At 42.9% G+C, this 16,203-nt stretch overlaps 1 protein-coding gene across 4 annotated transcripts in view; it reads right to left on the bottom strand.

The window, feature by feature from the left end:
* Positions 1–162: 162 nt before the first annotated feature.
* si:zfos-2326c3.2 (mitogen-activated protein kinase kinase kinase kinase 4) overlaps positions 163–16,203 on the bottom strand; it is a 57,658-nt gene continuing 41,617 nt past the window's right edge. For 2 of the 4 annotated variants that reach the window (XM_023989465.3, XM_023989468.3), the window contains 10 exons: positions 15,666–15,857; positions 14,836–14,956; positions 14,255–14,422; positions 13,161–13,304; positions 12,821–12,955; positions 9,736–9,836; positions 8,169–8,318; positions 4,236–4,395; positions 3,281–3,420; positions 163–3,068 (listed from right to left, as the gene is read on the bottom strand). In XM_023989465.3, the coding sequence (XP_023845233.1) occupies positions 2,985–3,068; positions 3,281–3,420; positions 4,236–4,395; positions 8,169–8,318; positions 9,736–9,836; positions 12,821–12,955; positions 13,161–13,304; positions 14,255–14,422; positions 14,836–14,956; positions 15,666–15,857 (1,395 nt within the window). In that variant the 3' untranslated portion in view covers positions 163–2,984. The remainder of the gene's footprint in view (positions 3,069–3,280; positions 3,421–4,235; positions 4,396–8,168; positions 8,319–9,735; positions 9,837–12,820; positions 12,956–13,160; positions 13,305–14,254; positions 14,423–14,835; positions 14,957–15,665; positions 15,858–16,203) is intronic. The other 2 variants (XM_023989466.3, XM_023989467.3) reach the window with 2 other exon arrangements.

The following is a 16,203-nucleotide window of genomic DNA, read 5'->3' as shown; positions in this document are numbered from 1 at the left end:
GCGTTAAAAGGTCGGTCCACTGAAACAACCTCTTCCGTACTCTAGTTGCTGTTCTTAAAGTATAACCATAAGAATGACATAGTTCTAGACTACCTCCAAATGTATAGTTTTGGTAAGTTGATATTGTTCCAATGTTATTCAAATAACCACTGAACATCACAATAATTTGTCTACATCTTTTATTGTTCAACAGTTTTTTAAAATATAATAACACCTCAATTAGTGTTACTAATTAATTTCACGGGTTGAGTATACAGTACATGCTGTAAAATGATAAGAAAGTTCCAGTGCAAAAATAAAGCAAAAGTAAGACAAAAGAAAGGACAAAATAAAATACAAATGATATTGCAATACAATTTCAAAAACAAAATGGAAAAATAACAGGTAAGGAAACAATATATTTTGTGGATATTTATCAATATAAAGTGGTCAACTTTATTCAAATTGTTTTGGGACACTATATATATATATATATATTGAAGGGGAAAAATGGATCAAGACTGATTGGTCTACCAGTCTATTCAGTAAAATCTCATATAACCATCAACTACACTCAACATCAAAAACCTTTCGGAATTCTTTCTCCATCTTACTCAAATTCCCGAGAACAAAAACTCAATTTGCTCTGCATCATATAAAGCAGAGAGGAATCTTCACAGCTACACGACACACACCTGACACAAACCATCATCAACCTCCTCAGTCCTTCCTACAGCACACACCTCTCAATAGGATAAGCAAACCCATGATTTCATACAAGAGCACTTCCGGAAATATGGGGGTGGATAGGAGGGGAAATGACACAGTGAGTGCTATGACTCACAATCCCCAACTGCAATATAACTGTCAGTTGATAAACTATTATTTAACTCAGTAACATGTCTGATATCACAACTTTTGCTTAAAATCCGTTTTTTATAGAAATAATTACCAACTGTTTACWAATGGACAATATAGTGACTCACTGTCACAAGTTCTACTTAGGCATAAGAAAACAGGAAAAGCTTGTTCAAATGTAAGTTCAGGATAAAAAGTTTAAATGGTTTAAATCTACCTATTCAATCTCTTATTTGAAATTGACAAATTATAACATTTGCATCATACATGCCAAATGAATGAGATATCAACTGAGTGCTCTGTTACTATTTTCAAAAATACTTCATTAAAACCGATCTATTAATAAAAACATTTAGTCAAAACTCAATTTGATTGATTCCTTACCACTTTGCCTTGACTACAAATCTCAGTCAGAATGTAAGTTTAAAAAAAAAATCTGCGAATTAGACCAATGACAATGAAAGCATTAGTTCATGGAAACTTCATGGAAATCATTATAGGGTAAATATACGTTCAAATAATTGCTATGTGAAACTGAGTACCTAACTGGCTATTCCTTCTAACCTAAATATATTGTCAGTTGAATACACCTCATGAGTCACATAAAAATATGAGATGCTTTTTGGTAACAACAAAATAAAAACATCATATCAAACTGTCCCTTGAAAAAGTTCCTTTTCAGTTCAAAATATGCATACAGAACCAGCTGCAGTATTTCTATCATGAAGATAAAGTAACTATAATTGTCCAAACTGGATTTGAAATGAAAATGTTGAGCTCCATTTGGTGGCAAAAAAAGCAAAACAAAATAAAACTGGAAAAAAATACAATTGATTTGAGTTTACATTTCACATTTGTGGTACAGATCAATTATTTCAATGTCCTTTAACAACTTTTTTTTTTACAAAAGAGTATATATTTTATAATTTAAAGAGTTAAAAGCMTATTGCTGTTATTACATAATTTTTTAGATCATGACATATTAAATAGAAGATTTAGCTTGATCTAAATCAGATGCAATCTCTATTTAATGTGACGCTATCAAATTTTGTAAATAAAGGACTTCAAAAGGACTTCAAATGTAGTACACATGACAATAAAGCATTTTACATTGAACATTTACAAAAGTGGTCATAGTGCAAAGGGCTAGATCATTTGCAAATCCATTAACCTGTACATAGAGATGACCAGTGGATATAAAATATCTATAAAACAGTGCAAATAATATGTACATCCACTTACGTACAAAAATACCTATATAGCACGAGGTCAACATCATGATCCTTTTCTTATTCCTCTTAAAAACGACTTAATGCAAAACATGATCTGTTTTATATCAAGAGATGCAACAGGGTATATAATGCCTATTTGGTCATCTAAATTACGACTAGAAAGTGGAGACCGTAAAACTAAGTATACACCATTGGAATTGCAAGGGCCGTAAATTGACTTCATAGTGAGAAATAAGGACAAGCAATTTGCAGTATCAGTGTCTACATTTAAAAACGATTACTTAGCCCACTAATCTCTGTAGTCTTTCTAATGCACTCTTCATTATTAAGGGACTTATGTTTTGTCACTCCCTTTAGAGTAAGAACATTTGACTTTAATTTCCTGAAGTGCAACTTGACTGTGCAACTTTAAAAGCACATAATACCTGCAAATAATACTGGATGGTAAATAGGATGTAACACCAACAATGGCACTTGCTAATAATACAATGATGAATATACCAACAATCACTTAATAAAAAACGTTTTGATGCATTCTGGATATAAACAAAGAAGCAATTGTGCTTTTCAGTCCATGTGATATTGAGATCAATATGAATTCAAATGTAGGTTGCCAATGTATTTCAAAACATAAAGAAGAAGCCCTGTGTATGGCTATTAAGGCGCAATATTCACTTCTTAAGTACTAGAGCTAGAGACTTGAAATAACCAGCATAAAACCAATGTATTGGCCTTAGCCACAAAAATAATAAATTAATGCTAATTGCTAATGGTGTATCCTCATATGCATGGGGTTTTGTAGCTGTATTACTAAAAGTGTAACTTCAGTTTTTAAGAGGACTGTATCTGAGCATAATTCATGTTGTTTCTGAGATGATCCCTGTATGAATGTTTGTTGCTTTCAGGCCCCAGAGCTCACCAGTTGAACAGAGAGTTTTGGCCCAGTGTCATGAAGTAGATCTGGCTGCTGCCACCTGACTGCACTGAGGCAAAGAACACCTTCACACAGAAAATAGATGAAGCAGTTAAACACTTACAACTTCCAGTATAATATTCAACACCTACAATACTATGAACATACAGTAGGCTAGGACATATTTTCTGTATCTAGCCAAGGCCCTATGTAAGCCCTAAAAGTAATATGGGGGGAGTAGGGTGTCATGTGAGCTTTGCCCAAGGTATGTTTTGGTGATATTGGGATGTTGTCTTACCTTGTCATTCCTCTCACACAGGAATTTGAGTTTCTGGGCCTTCTTGTGCATGAAGACTCCCTCAAGGTTGCCTGTGTTAGCTGACCTCAGCTCGATGGCTTTGTCTCCCCAGCCCATCACCTGGTTGGACTGCAAGTAGGCTGTGGAGACACACACACCATCACAGACTTAGATTGAGGCACAAATGGCACCTTATTCCCTATACTACTTTTGACCAGGGCCCATAGGGGTCTTGTCAAAAGTAGTACACTATATAGGGAATAATGTGCCATTTGGGATGCACCCTTGGTCACTAGAGTACACACTCAGGGTTTTAGACCCTCCAAGGGTTTCTGCCTCTCAGTGAGTGCCATGTTGTAAACCAATCTCGAGACGCATCTAGAGATGAAAATCAATAGGTTCCCCTTTACCACACTCTCCTCTTTAGAGCCTACACCCAGAGTTTATTTACACTCTATATACTCTGGTCGAGACTCGGCTGAGCGCTGTCCTGTCTGTGCATCTATTCCCCACAGACACCCTTTCCCCTTGAATAATGACCTGGCCAATGGACCCAACTAAATGAGTCTAACAGAACATCTTATTTTTAGAGCCACTGTCCCAAATCTGTCTAGAGGGGTTGGATCCAGCTTGACTCCTCGTTGCACCCAGTGATCCAGGCACAATAAATAAGGTTAACTTCTTCCTTGCTGCATAACAAAAAGGGTCAATACAAGAGACATATTCTATTTTTAAAACGGTCTGGGTCTGCAGGTCTATCAAATCTATCCATTTTAATATAAAATTAGACTTATATGCGCTAGTTTTTCAATCCGAGTGGAGTTGGAATCTCTCTCTCTGTCTCTCTCTCTCCCCCGTCTTTCAAGAGATATGCAAAAAAGCACGCGCACACACATACGCACGCACAGCCTGCAGGTTTTGATTTGGTGGGTGGCTACGATGTACAGAAACTCACCGACAGATGCAGGCATCTCTCCCCACTGCAGCACTGTTTCCTTGGTGATGCGTCCATAGGTGTCTATGTAGACCCCCTCGTCTTCATAACACACCAGAACCTCCATGCCACTGCTGTTGGGTAGGATGATGATGGCATGGGGCCGGATCACACCCTGGATCTAAGACAGACAAACACACACAGTCAGATGAGATGAGATGATGATAAGATGGGTTACGTCTCAAATGGCATRGTATCCCCTATATAGTGCACTACTTTGACCAGAKCCCTATGGGCCTGACAKGTGCAATTTAAGACACATCCATAATAACCTCATCATCTCTACCAGCAACAGCAGTACTCACCCAGCTACATCCACATCACCAGGGGTAATCCTCCTAATACACCAACTAAGAGGTTTGGACKGTATCAAGACTTTCATACCGTCATACTATTTCTGTACCATACCGGGTATTATCGGAACAAGCGGTGCTATTCCTTAAAATAAAAAAAAGTTTAAAAAAAGATACGGATCTTGATCCAGAAGGGTCTGGATTGTCTCTGCTGTAACCAAGTAGCTTGATCTTGCCATCTAGCCACTGAGCTGGCAAGTTAGCAATCCAAATGCATAGCTGGAGTCCTGAGCTGGACATMATTTATTAGGCACATCTTGGATAGTTAACTTATAAGCTGTGGCGTAGCACACACCCCTGCAGCCCCCGGTATTAAAATGAAACCGGCGGTATATCTAAATACCCCAGTATACGGTATATACGGTATATCGCCTAAGCCTACCAGATAACATTGGCTAATAAAACAAAGTATCATTGCTCCCTCACACTCCCACTCTCCCTCCCTGGAACCATCTGGATTCATTCTGTTTGATTAGAGGCTGGTTCATAGTCAGTGAACTGAGGCTAAACAACATGTTGAATCAGCYGAGTCACTGACTACAGGTGGCAACAGAGAGAGGGTGACAACGCTTAATTGATTCTGTCTCAGCTAATTAATTGCCATACAATGTTTTCACTTAATTTCTTTAATTACAATCTCATTTGCCAAAGACGCTCAGTGATCAGCTCTTTCTCCCCTGACATTGGGATKCAACTCAAGGTACCCAAATGAGTGTTGTTGCTATGGCTGGGTGAGCTCCACTGAGATGTGATGCAGAGCTACGCATGGGTTGCATGTTTCGTCACAATACTGTTTTGAACGTTCGTTTTGGACTGATGCCTGATACTACTCAATGCATCGTCAATGAGCGCTGATGAAGATTTCATCAAAAGTGCATTAAAGTGGCTTGGAAATACAATAACATACAAAAGGAGGCAAATAATTGATAGGAAAACCTTTTGTCATCATTTTGATGTCACCATATTGACTTTAGATGCAGTATAACGTTAGCTAGCTAGCTAAGACTGAGGGGAGGCCACTGGATTTTAGCTAGCTAACGTTAGCATTGCTTTGCTATCTAATGACAACATTGCCATCTGTCTAAAGTAAATTTGATGACATGATAATGCTGGCAAAGTTGTTTCCTAATACATATTTGACTACTTTAGCAATGTCATCGTATTGCCAGGCACTAAAGTGTAATTTAGCCTCTGTCCGGAATGACCGGGCTTATCACCACTTTAGGGCACCACTATGGCGCCGCTGATAGAGGGCGGCTTGAGAACGTTCATAACAATGGCATGACGCGACCGAGTGACGGAGGTGCAACCTATGAATATAACCACTGAACAGCATCTTGGGTTGAATAAGTGGCAGCGAGGCGGAGGAGGGAGCCACTTCTGACCCCCCCAGGTCCCTCATAAGCACTTACATAATAGCCAACATTCAAACAATGAGACTGTCTTTTAGTCTCTGTTATCTCTTTGAGGATTCAACATTCACACATTCACATACACAACATTTCTAAGACCACAAGAGATCTACAATAACCCCAAAAAGACCCCTTCGTATAAGAAGATTATAACAAAGTCCTTCTACATAAGAGCTGCTATAAGCGAGTCCACGTACTGGCTTAGACTAGTAGCTTAAACAGCAGGTATAACCTCAAACCCCAAATCCCCAAACAAACCAAAACCTCAAACAACCCCAAAAGCTTCTATGTACAGTAAGTCACAGTCACCACAGGACCAGTGTAAGTCACCACAGGACCAGTGTAAGTCACCACAGGACCAGTGTAAGTTACCACAGGACCAGTGTTAGTCACCACAGGAGCCCCATACTTGCCCGGCCGATAGCCTGTCCCCCCAGCTGCCACCCGCTGTCCTCATGCTGCTGTGGCTGTGCCACCACAATCCTCAGCATCAACACTGGCATCCACAGACGCAGCGCTATCTTAATCCGCTGCCTCGGTATCCTTATCATCTCATCATCAACAGCAGCCAGCAGGGAGAACGTATCTGGGAGAAAAGTTGTGTGTGTGTGTGAAGGAAAGAATGAGCGGACCAGTGAGTGTCAGTGAGAGTGAGTGAATACGAGAGTGAATGTGAGAGCGAGWGATCGGGTAAAAGAGAAGGACTCTTCTCTTCCGCTGCAGTGTAAGAGACTAAGGCACCAGTGTTATCGAGTGTGTGGTAGTGCTCTCTAAATATATCACTGTTATGAGAAAAAATGGCAGAATAACAGGTCACTTTAGCAGGCACATGGTTTGCCGGCGCTGCCGAGGTATTTTTAGAGCTATCTATCTGGTGAAAAGTAGCACACATGGCTGGAGACTGGGGCCAAAGAGAAGCAGCCAATGATAGCTATGTGGGCCAGCACAGTGGGAGAAGTGGGATAGAGCCACAGCACACCTCTGAGGGCACAGCACTGGGAGGTGGCACAGTGTGTGTGTGCGTGTGTGTACAAGTCTATATTTGTGTGGATGTATGCACAAAAGTGAGCGTGCAAGTGTATGTGTGTGTGAGTGTGTATTGTGAGTGTGTAATAGAGCTAATTTCCTTCTGAGAATGTATTCTTCCTCTGCTCTGGCTCTCAGCTCCCAGCAGCTCTCTGCAGCATTGTGTGGGTGTGTGGGATTCTCATCAGTAAGAGTAGAGGCTGCCTCAGCTCCCCTGTCCACAGTGACTAAGAGTGCAACAATCTGCACATCTGCATTATTCCACCCTGTTACATCTTGAGCCTCATAGAGGGGTTAGAAGTTCTAACTAACACAATATCCATCACTTGGTTCAGCTGGCTACTCAGTCATTCTCAGCCTCATTCACTTTCTGGTAGTCAGCCAAACACAGCTACCACTGAGATTAACTGATAACTGACCAAGTCTGACCTCCCTGTATCTTCAGACAACTGTTGTGACCGCGGTAGATTACTGGAGTGATGCTTGAGTTATTTTTCAGTAAATCTGTTTGCCCCCGAGAGGAAAAGCTCCCTAAATGCACTGTATCTCCTTTGCTCTGAGGTAAGTGATGTTTGAGCTTATACCGTGACAGAGCAGAATTTCTACRAGGGGATTTTCGAGAAAGCCATTTGCATTTGACATTTTAGTCATTTTTTTGTCATTTAGCAGACRCTCCTATCCAGAGCGACTTTCGGTTACTGGCCCAACGCTCTTAACCGCTAGGCTGCCTGCTGCTCCAAAGACAAGTGCCACAAGGTCAGATACTGACAGTAGCAGGCCTGGCTTAAACACAAACCCATCCTGTCGATATTATACTGTATCAACCGCATTAGTCAACTGGCTGTGGTGGCAAACAGCTTCTACCCACGTCAAYTCTGAGTCAGAACAAAAGATCACGCTGAGTGGCGTGGGTGCAGAGGAGAAGAGCTGCTTATCTGCTACGGAATAGAGACACAGAAACTGTAGGCTGGAGGTCTGGCAGAGACCCAGGCTGCATGGCCCTGAGAGGGAGAAAGAAGGCTGGGGTGGGGAGAGGGTGGAGGGGGCGTGGGAGAGTTTAGAGGAGGCTGGGGTTAAGGATGAGTTGGGGGTGGAGGACTCACGTGCGTTGGCAAGTAGAGGTCGTAGGGCGTCCCCGAGTCCACGTCGATGGCGTGGAAGCCCAACAGGGAGCCGTAGATGACCTTGAGTCTTTGTCCATCCTCCACCGTCAGGTCCACAGACAGAGGCCTCTGGGGGAGCGAGCCGAACGACTGGATACACACAACAAGGACAGACATTAGGAATGACTTCGGAAGAGTATACAGTATCACTATATTTATAGTATACAGTATAACTATATTTATAGTATACAGTATAACTATATTTATAGTATACAGTATAACTATATTTATAGTATACAGTATAACTATATTTATAGTATACAGTATAACTAGAGCCAATAGTTATTCCTGGTCAAGACATACACTGAGTGTACAAAACATTAGGAACTTTTGCCCTCAAAACATCCTCAATTCATTGGGGCATGGCCTCTACAAGGTGTCAAAAGCGCACCACAGGGATGTTGGCCCATGTTGATGCCAATGATTCCCACAGTTGTGTCAAGTTGGCTGGATGTCCTTTGGGTGGTGGACCATTCTTGATTCAAACAGGAAACTGTTGAGCGTGAAAAACCCAGCGTTGCAATTCGTGACACAATCAAAACGGTGCGCCTGGCACCTACTACCATACCCCATTCAAAGCCATATTTCAATATTTTGTCTTGCCCATTCACCATCTGAATGGCACACATACACAATCCCTGTCTCAATTGTCTCAATCCTTCTTTAAACTGTCTCCTCCCCTGTCTCCTCCCCTTCATCTACAGTGATTAAAGGGGATTTAAGKGATCATAGCTTTCACATGGATTAACCTGGTCATTCTGTGTCATCGAAAGAGCAGGTGTTCCTAATGTTTTGTACACCCAGGAGCTAACACTAAGAGCTAAACCATGGTGACCACCAAGGTCAGTATATTTCATATCTTTTATGGTTTCTCTGCAGTGAGTAGAAATAATTAAAACGGTTCATTCCAGAAAGATGTGTAAGAAGTAGGGCAAGCCTCTGAGGAGAGTTCAGAACTAGGACAGTGTTGTCAAGGTGACCTTAATAGCATTACATATTCTCTTTGTCTATCATTAGAGCATTCTAGATTCACAACGAAAGTATCCCGGTCCCAGATCCGTTTGTGCTTATGCCTACTCCAAGCCAAACATGGTCATGACAATTCCATAAAGAGTGGCACCCAGGCAACAATGAAAGGACATCGCCATAGAGAACATAAGAAGACAATTGGAAGGTAGTGTTGACATTTTACATTTTAGTAAGGGGGAAGCTGTTTCCATCATTGGCATGCCAGGCATGCCAGGACAGAGAAGAGCTTGGACTAGGCTGAGCGGGAGCTTCCCTCCCGTAGGTGTGGGARGGCAAAGAGACCTGAGGTGGCAGAACGCTTGGGTTGGGGTGTAGGGTTTGAGCATAGCCTGCAAGTTCCTCTTGCTGTTCCATTGGTAAGCACCATGGTAGTGGAAAGTAGTCTTGTAGTGATGCACCATTAATAATATCATATCCGACCACTCTCTTCATGTGGATGTGTTTATTTTCCTCCATACATATTTGATGTGACTCTCACCTTGAAAGCCATGAACTTGTGGTAAGGCTTGGGAGCCCATGCATACACCTCCACAGCATTCTTCAAGGCAATCACCAGGAACTTAATCTTCTCATATCGAACTGAAATGACATGTAACAAAAAAGCAGGGATTTCAATTAGGATTAGCGATTTCTCTCATAATGGAAACAGAACAAGATAAAGGCTTTCACTAGATCCGTCTGTAATACTTACGTGTCAGTGGTCTTGAACTAATGATCACTAGACAATMTCAACAAAGAGGTTTTTGGTTGTGCCCCAAATTGCGACCTATTCCATATTTAGTGCACTACTTTTGACCAAGGCCAATGTAAGGAATATGGTGCCATTTAGGACGAAACCCTTGTGTAAACTAAGATTTGAAAGGCAGGAAGCCAATTGCCTTTCACTGAGGCAATAGCAGCATGCCTCTGACTATGAGAAACAATACAGAGGGGAGTGCTGGGAAGGACAGTGTGTGCTTCACTATGACATCACATCCTTCCTTGGTTGGAGTCCCTGAGCTGTCCTCACTCTGTCAACACTCTTACTAACCTCAGGAAGAGTCGCAGGAAAGAGAGGCTCACATCTCTTGAGCTCAGCACTAGCACTACACCGTGACACACGATCACTCCCTCACACCCAGTTCACATGCACCCACAGTCTCACACACTGACCTATTGTGCTCTAATGGAGTCAGATACTCAGAGAATAGATCAAATCATCTTGAAATAGTTTTTTGCTTGTATTATACTCATTGCTTTCTGTATACAACAACACAAAAACCTTTGGTAAGCAGTGATATGTCTACAGTGTTTAACATCACTCATATAGGCCTGTCATGCAATACAATGAAAGATTGATCCAACACATCAGTCGTGACGCTATTGTTATGATATGGGGGGGGGGGGTTAGTGTTAGGACATAGATACTTCCACCCTCCATCCCCCAGGTGGCAGCAACCGTGTCTCGATGCTGAGCCAAGGCTTGACAAGCACATCAGGTTCAGCCAATTAATGGTATAGTCAGTCAGTGTCCCATCTTACAAGCCGTGAGCCTGCTGGTTTTGTTTGGTAGCCATGAGGCCTTTCGTTTGTTTTTGAGTCTTTAGTTCGGGCATGCCTTTGGTATTTTTCCTATTTGTACATATTTATGTTTCGTCACCATCTGAACAAATGAGAATCAGCTTGGACAGGCCGACCAAGAGGTCAATAGAGACAGAGCTGACCCTGGACCAAGGCAAGGTTGCTGTCTCCTTGGGCACATGTACACTCAACACCTAGGTGCATATGCTGATTTCTCATATACAGTATATCACAAAAGTGAGTACACCCCTCACATTTTTGTAAATATTTAAGTATATCTTTTCATGTGACAACACTGAAGAAATGACACTCTGCTACAATGTAAAGTAGTGAGTGTACGGCTTGTATAACAGTGTAAATTTGCTGTCCCCTCAAAATAACTCAACACACAGCCATTAATGTCTAAACCGCTGGCAACAAAAGTGAGTACACCCCTAAGTGAAAATGTCCAAATTGGGCCCAATTAGCCATTTTCCCTCCCCGGTGTTATGTGACTCGTTAGTGTTACAAGGTCTCAGGTGTGAATGGGGAGCAGGTGTGTTAAATTTGGTGTCATCGCTCTCACACTCCCTCATACTGACTGGTCACTGGAAGTTCAACATGGCACCTCATGGCAAAGAACTCTCTGAGGATCTGAAAAAAAGAATTGTTGCTCTACATAAAGATGGCCTGGCCTATAAGAAGATTGCCAAGACCCTGAAACTGAGCTGCAGCACGGTGGCCAAKACCATACAGCGGTTTAACTGGACAGGTTCCACTCAGAACAGGCCTCGCCATGGTCGACCAAAGAAGTTGAGTGCACGTGCTCAGCGTCATATCCAGAGGTTGTCTTTGGGAAATAGACGTATGAGTGCTGCCAGCMTTGCTGCAGAGGTTGAAGGGGTGGGGGGTCAGCCTGTCAGTGCTCAGACCATACGCCGTACACTGCATCAAATTGGTCTGCATGGCTGTCGTCCCAGAAGGAAGCCTCTTCTAAAGATGATGCACAAGAAAGCCCRCAAACAGTTTGCTGAAGACAAGCAGACTAAGGACATGGATTACTGGAACAATGTCCTGTGGTCTGATGAGACCAAGATAAACTTATTTGGTTCAGATGGTGTCAAGCGTGTGGCGGCAACCAGGTGAGGAGTACAAAGACAAGTGTGTCTTGCCTACAGTCAAGCATGGTGGTGGGAGTGTCATGSTCTGGGGCTGCATGAGTGCTGCCGGCACTGGGGAGYTACAGTTCATTGAGGGAACCATGAATGCCAACATGTACTGTGACATACTGAAGCAGAGCATGATCCCCTCCCTTCGGAGACTGGGCCGCAGGGCAGTATTCCAACATGATAACGAMCCCAAACACACCTCCAAGACGACCACTGTCTTGCTAAAGAAGCTGAGGGTAAAGGTGATGGACTGGCYAAGCATGTCTCCAGACCTAAACCCTATTGAGCATCTGTGGGGCATCCTCAAACGGAAGGTGGAGGAGTGCAAGGTCTCTAACATCCACCAGCTCCGTGATGTCGTCATGGAGGAGTGGAAGAGGACTCCAGTGGCAACATGTGAAGCTCTGGTGAACTCCATGCCCAAGAGGGTTAAGGCAGTGCTGGAAAATGATGGTGGCCACACAAAATATTGACACTTTGGGCCCAATTTGGACATTTTCACTTAGGGGTGTACTCACTTTTGTTGCTAGCGGTTTAGACATTAATGGCTGTGTGAGTTATTTTGAGGGGACAGCAAATTTACACTGTTATACAAGCTGTACACTCACTACTTTACATTGTAGCAAAGTGTCATTTCTTCAGTGTTGTCACATGAAAAGATATACTCAAATATTTACAAAAATGTGAGGGGTGTACTCACTTTTGTGATATACTGTAAATGCACACATTCATTCAGGTTACAGACCATGTAACTAGGCCTACGACGCCTAGACAAAGCGAGTGCAACAATATCCGTAAGCTAGATATTGGTTTCGTAACACATTCATGATCTAAGGCCAGGTAATGTATACTCACCGACTTTGTAGTGCACACATCCTTCCAGGTCTCCTACTGAGGTCCAGCCCTGCCTTTTCTCCACCTCTGGGTCGTTCCGTAGGATCTTGTTCCGTAGCCACGACAGGTAGTACAACCTCAGCTTGTTCTTCTTACCTGACAGAGAGGGTACAGTAATTGGGTTTAGAGGACTAGAGAATTGGCTGCAAAAGTAGGTGCAAAAAACATTCCAAGACTGACTATTTGTGTGTACGGGTGTGCCTATCTGTGTGTGTGTGTATGTTTATCTGTGTGTGTGACAGATGTCCTGTATCAGGACATCTGATCTTGTGTGTGGCACTACTGTAACTAGTGTAATTACCTGAGATGGTGATGAGCACATTGAGGCCCTCCAGAACGTCCATCTGTTGGAAGCGTCTCCTGCTGATCAGAGAGTAGACCTTCCCCTGACCGCTCCTGTCCAGCAGCCACAGACCATTCTCTGTCCCCACCAGTAGGTTAACACCTGGACCAACACACCATACCCCTGCGTTAGGCCTCAACATCACAAGCCTCAGCAACAAACTAGGGATGGGCATTTTAAATGATTTCACTATTTCGAAAAACATTATGAACATTTTTCGGATATCCGGATAGTCAAAATACACGTTTACATTTTTATTTATCTAGAAACTTTAATGGAAACTTGCTTGAGTGACTCGAGAGAGAGCCGGTGCTTTGTGCTCTGCTTGTTTAAGCAGAAGGGTGGGGGAGGGGCAAGAGAAGAGCAGAGGCCGGTGTATGTGACAGTCTATGTGTGTGGTATGGAGGGAGAGAGAGTGAGAGAATGTAGCCAAACCGACTCATGCTAATTAGACAAACTTGCTGCTGCCATAGGTTATCTATCATACCATCTGGTAGTTCCTATTTTGACTGCATCAAATCGTTTTTAAAGAAGCTAGCTAGCTACAGTAGCCAGCTAGGTTAGCCAGCTAGCTAGCTAAAGTAGCAAGGTTTATTGAGGCTATTTTGCCGCGTCCTCGTCTACAACTCCATTCATATGAAACAACAGGCTACCTGTTGGTTGATCATTGTAGCCTACTCCTTTTCATTTAGCCAACTTAATTCCTTCATTTCTATTCCATTTGGCATTGTTTAGAAATCTTCCACTTCACTTGCTACACATGGAAATAGATGATGGAGGTCATTACCACTAAATACATTATTAATAGGGACATCTTTGGTGTGGGGTGTGCCACGGTTCAAAAAAGGTTGGGAACCACTGCTTTAGACAGTATTGTAAGGTAGAGCTACTACCATATCACAGTAATACATATCCAATCCTTTCAGATCAACACAGTAAGTGTCTAGGGGATGGCAGGTTAGGATCAGATTGGGTGTCGATCTCAATGTTATTATAAAGGTGCCTTTTCTAGGGGATAAGGGCTAGGGGTCGAGTGTTTAACTGTTGCGTACCCCACAGTCCAGCACAGAGGATCTCCGTGTTGAACTTCTTCTTGTACTTGCGGATCTCGGGGGTGTCGCTCTGGGGTCTGATGTTGGTGGGGTTCACGTTAACCACGGAGCCCTTCCTGTGCCCCTCTCTCCTGATTGGCTCCTGAATAGCGAGCGGCTTGCCACTCGCTGGAGGGGAAAAGCACAACCAATACTCGTATTCACAACCACGGGACGTCATTTTGATGTCAGGCATCTGATCTTATGCTAATTACTGTAAACATGTACAGGAGAAAAAACATATGTGAGCGAATCCCTCCCCTCTGTCCCCTCTTATTTTACAATACACTAACATATAAACATACATTGAATGAGATTTATGATAAGATAGTCCTTTTTATAGACCAAAGCATGCTGTTTAGAGACCACCCTAGCATGCAGTGATTTACTGCAGTGCTAGAATGTCTATGGGGCATTTCCGTTGTAGCAAAGTGTGTGTGTGTGTGTGTGTGTGTGTGTGTGTGTGTGTGTGTGTGTGTGTGTGTGTGTGTGTATACACAAAATGTGTGTGTGTGTATCAGTGTGTATATGTTGGCACTCACTGGGACTGTAGCCCACTGGGCTCTGAGGGGGAGAGATCTGCAGCAGCCTGGGGTCAATGAAGGGAGTGAAGGAGGAGGAGGAGGACGAGATGCTTTTCCCTGGAGGACTGTTTACAGGCTTCTGTAAAAGGCATCCAAAATCATAATTCATATAAATGAAACAACATCAACAACAATAAATCAAARACTTCCAGTAGGCTTGATATCAATCTTGAGATGGAAGGGGGAGTGCGAGTCTAAAACTGCTACTTCAGCTCCCCCKAGTGGAGAAAGATAAACTCACATCAAATACAAATTCAGTGATCCAACCACTGCACTCTATAACGTATTACTCTTAAAGTCCCATATTCTTAAAGGCACATATATCAATATCAAATCATTTCTGGGTAACAATTATGCATATTACTGTAATAGTTTTCCATTAAAATGGACAAAAGTGGCTTTTTAGCAAGAACAAAATTCTCAAGCAAGAATTTTGCTAGGACTGTCTGGGAGTGGTCTTCAGTGGGAAGATGAAAATATAAAACTAGCTGTTATTGGCAGAGAGGTTTGGAACTCTCTTTGTTATTGGTCTATTAACCAATGTACCGTCTGGTGATGCTACCATGTAAACCGAAATCCCGCACATGCAAACAGTCCATGAAAATAGGCTGATTAGAACGTCCTATGTAGATTGTATTTTCAAGCAGCAACTATTAGGAAATAACACTGCTACATTTTTTTCACACTTTTACAGTGTTAGTTTCTTCAGCTGTTGTACAAAACTCAGGAAAAACAGAATTGTGACTGCGCTGGGCCTTTAAACATTTTATGACCTCTAGAGAACTCACATCAAAGTGAGGTCCTCGTCCGCTCGGAGACTGGGGGAAGATGACGTCATGCAGTCCGTGCTGCTCCAGGGGCTCATGGGCCGGGCTCTTCTGCAGAAGATCAGGGAGAAGGTAATTCTCATTGCATTCTGATCCTACAGCCATGGGCCTGTGTAGTGGCTGGCCACTCTTAAGGCCTGATGCCACGCTGCTCTGCTTAGAGAAGAGACACACAGCAGAACAGCGGCATAATCCCTGGTTACTATTGCCCGTCTGTCACTCTGTACTCCCTGTGTCACAACAACACTGTGTGGAGGAACAGGCTGCGGCATCTACACACACGCCAATGCTAACGCTGTCTTATGGCAGGAAGGCATTGTTTAGGTTTTCATGACACTAAGTCTCCAATGACTGTTTTTTTAAAGTGGGTGAGTTAAACAAGGATATCAGGCCCTGCTTACACCATGCCAAGTGGCATTGCATTCATCACTGGAGGTGGAGGAGGAGGCTCTGAGGGGCCTGTGGGAGAACGGCATCAGTGGGCTCTGCTCTGCTCCAT

This window comes from Salvelinus sp. IW2-2015, linkage group LG6.1 (assembly GCF_002910315.2).
Source record: "Salvelinus sp. IW2-2015 linkage group LG6.1, ASM291031v2, whole genome shotgun sequence".
Taxonomy (NCBI): domain Eukaryota; kingdom Metazoa; phylum Chordata; class Actinopteri; order Salmoniformes; family Salmonidae; genus Salvelinus; species Salvelinus sp. IW2-2015.
Note: the sequence above shows the minus strand (reverse complement) of the source record. Positions and strands in the feature narration are given on the sequence as shown.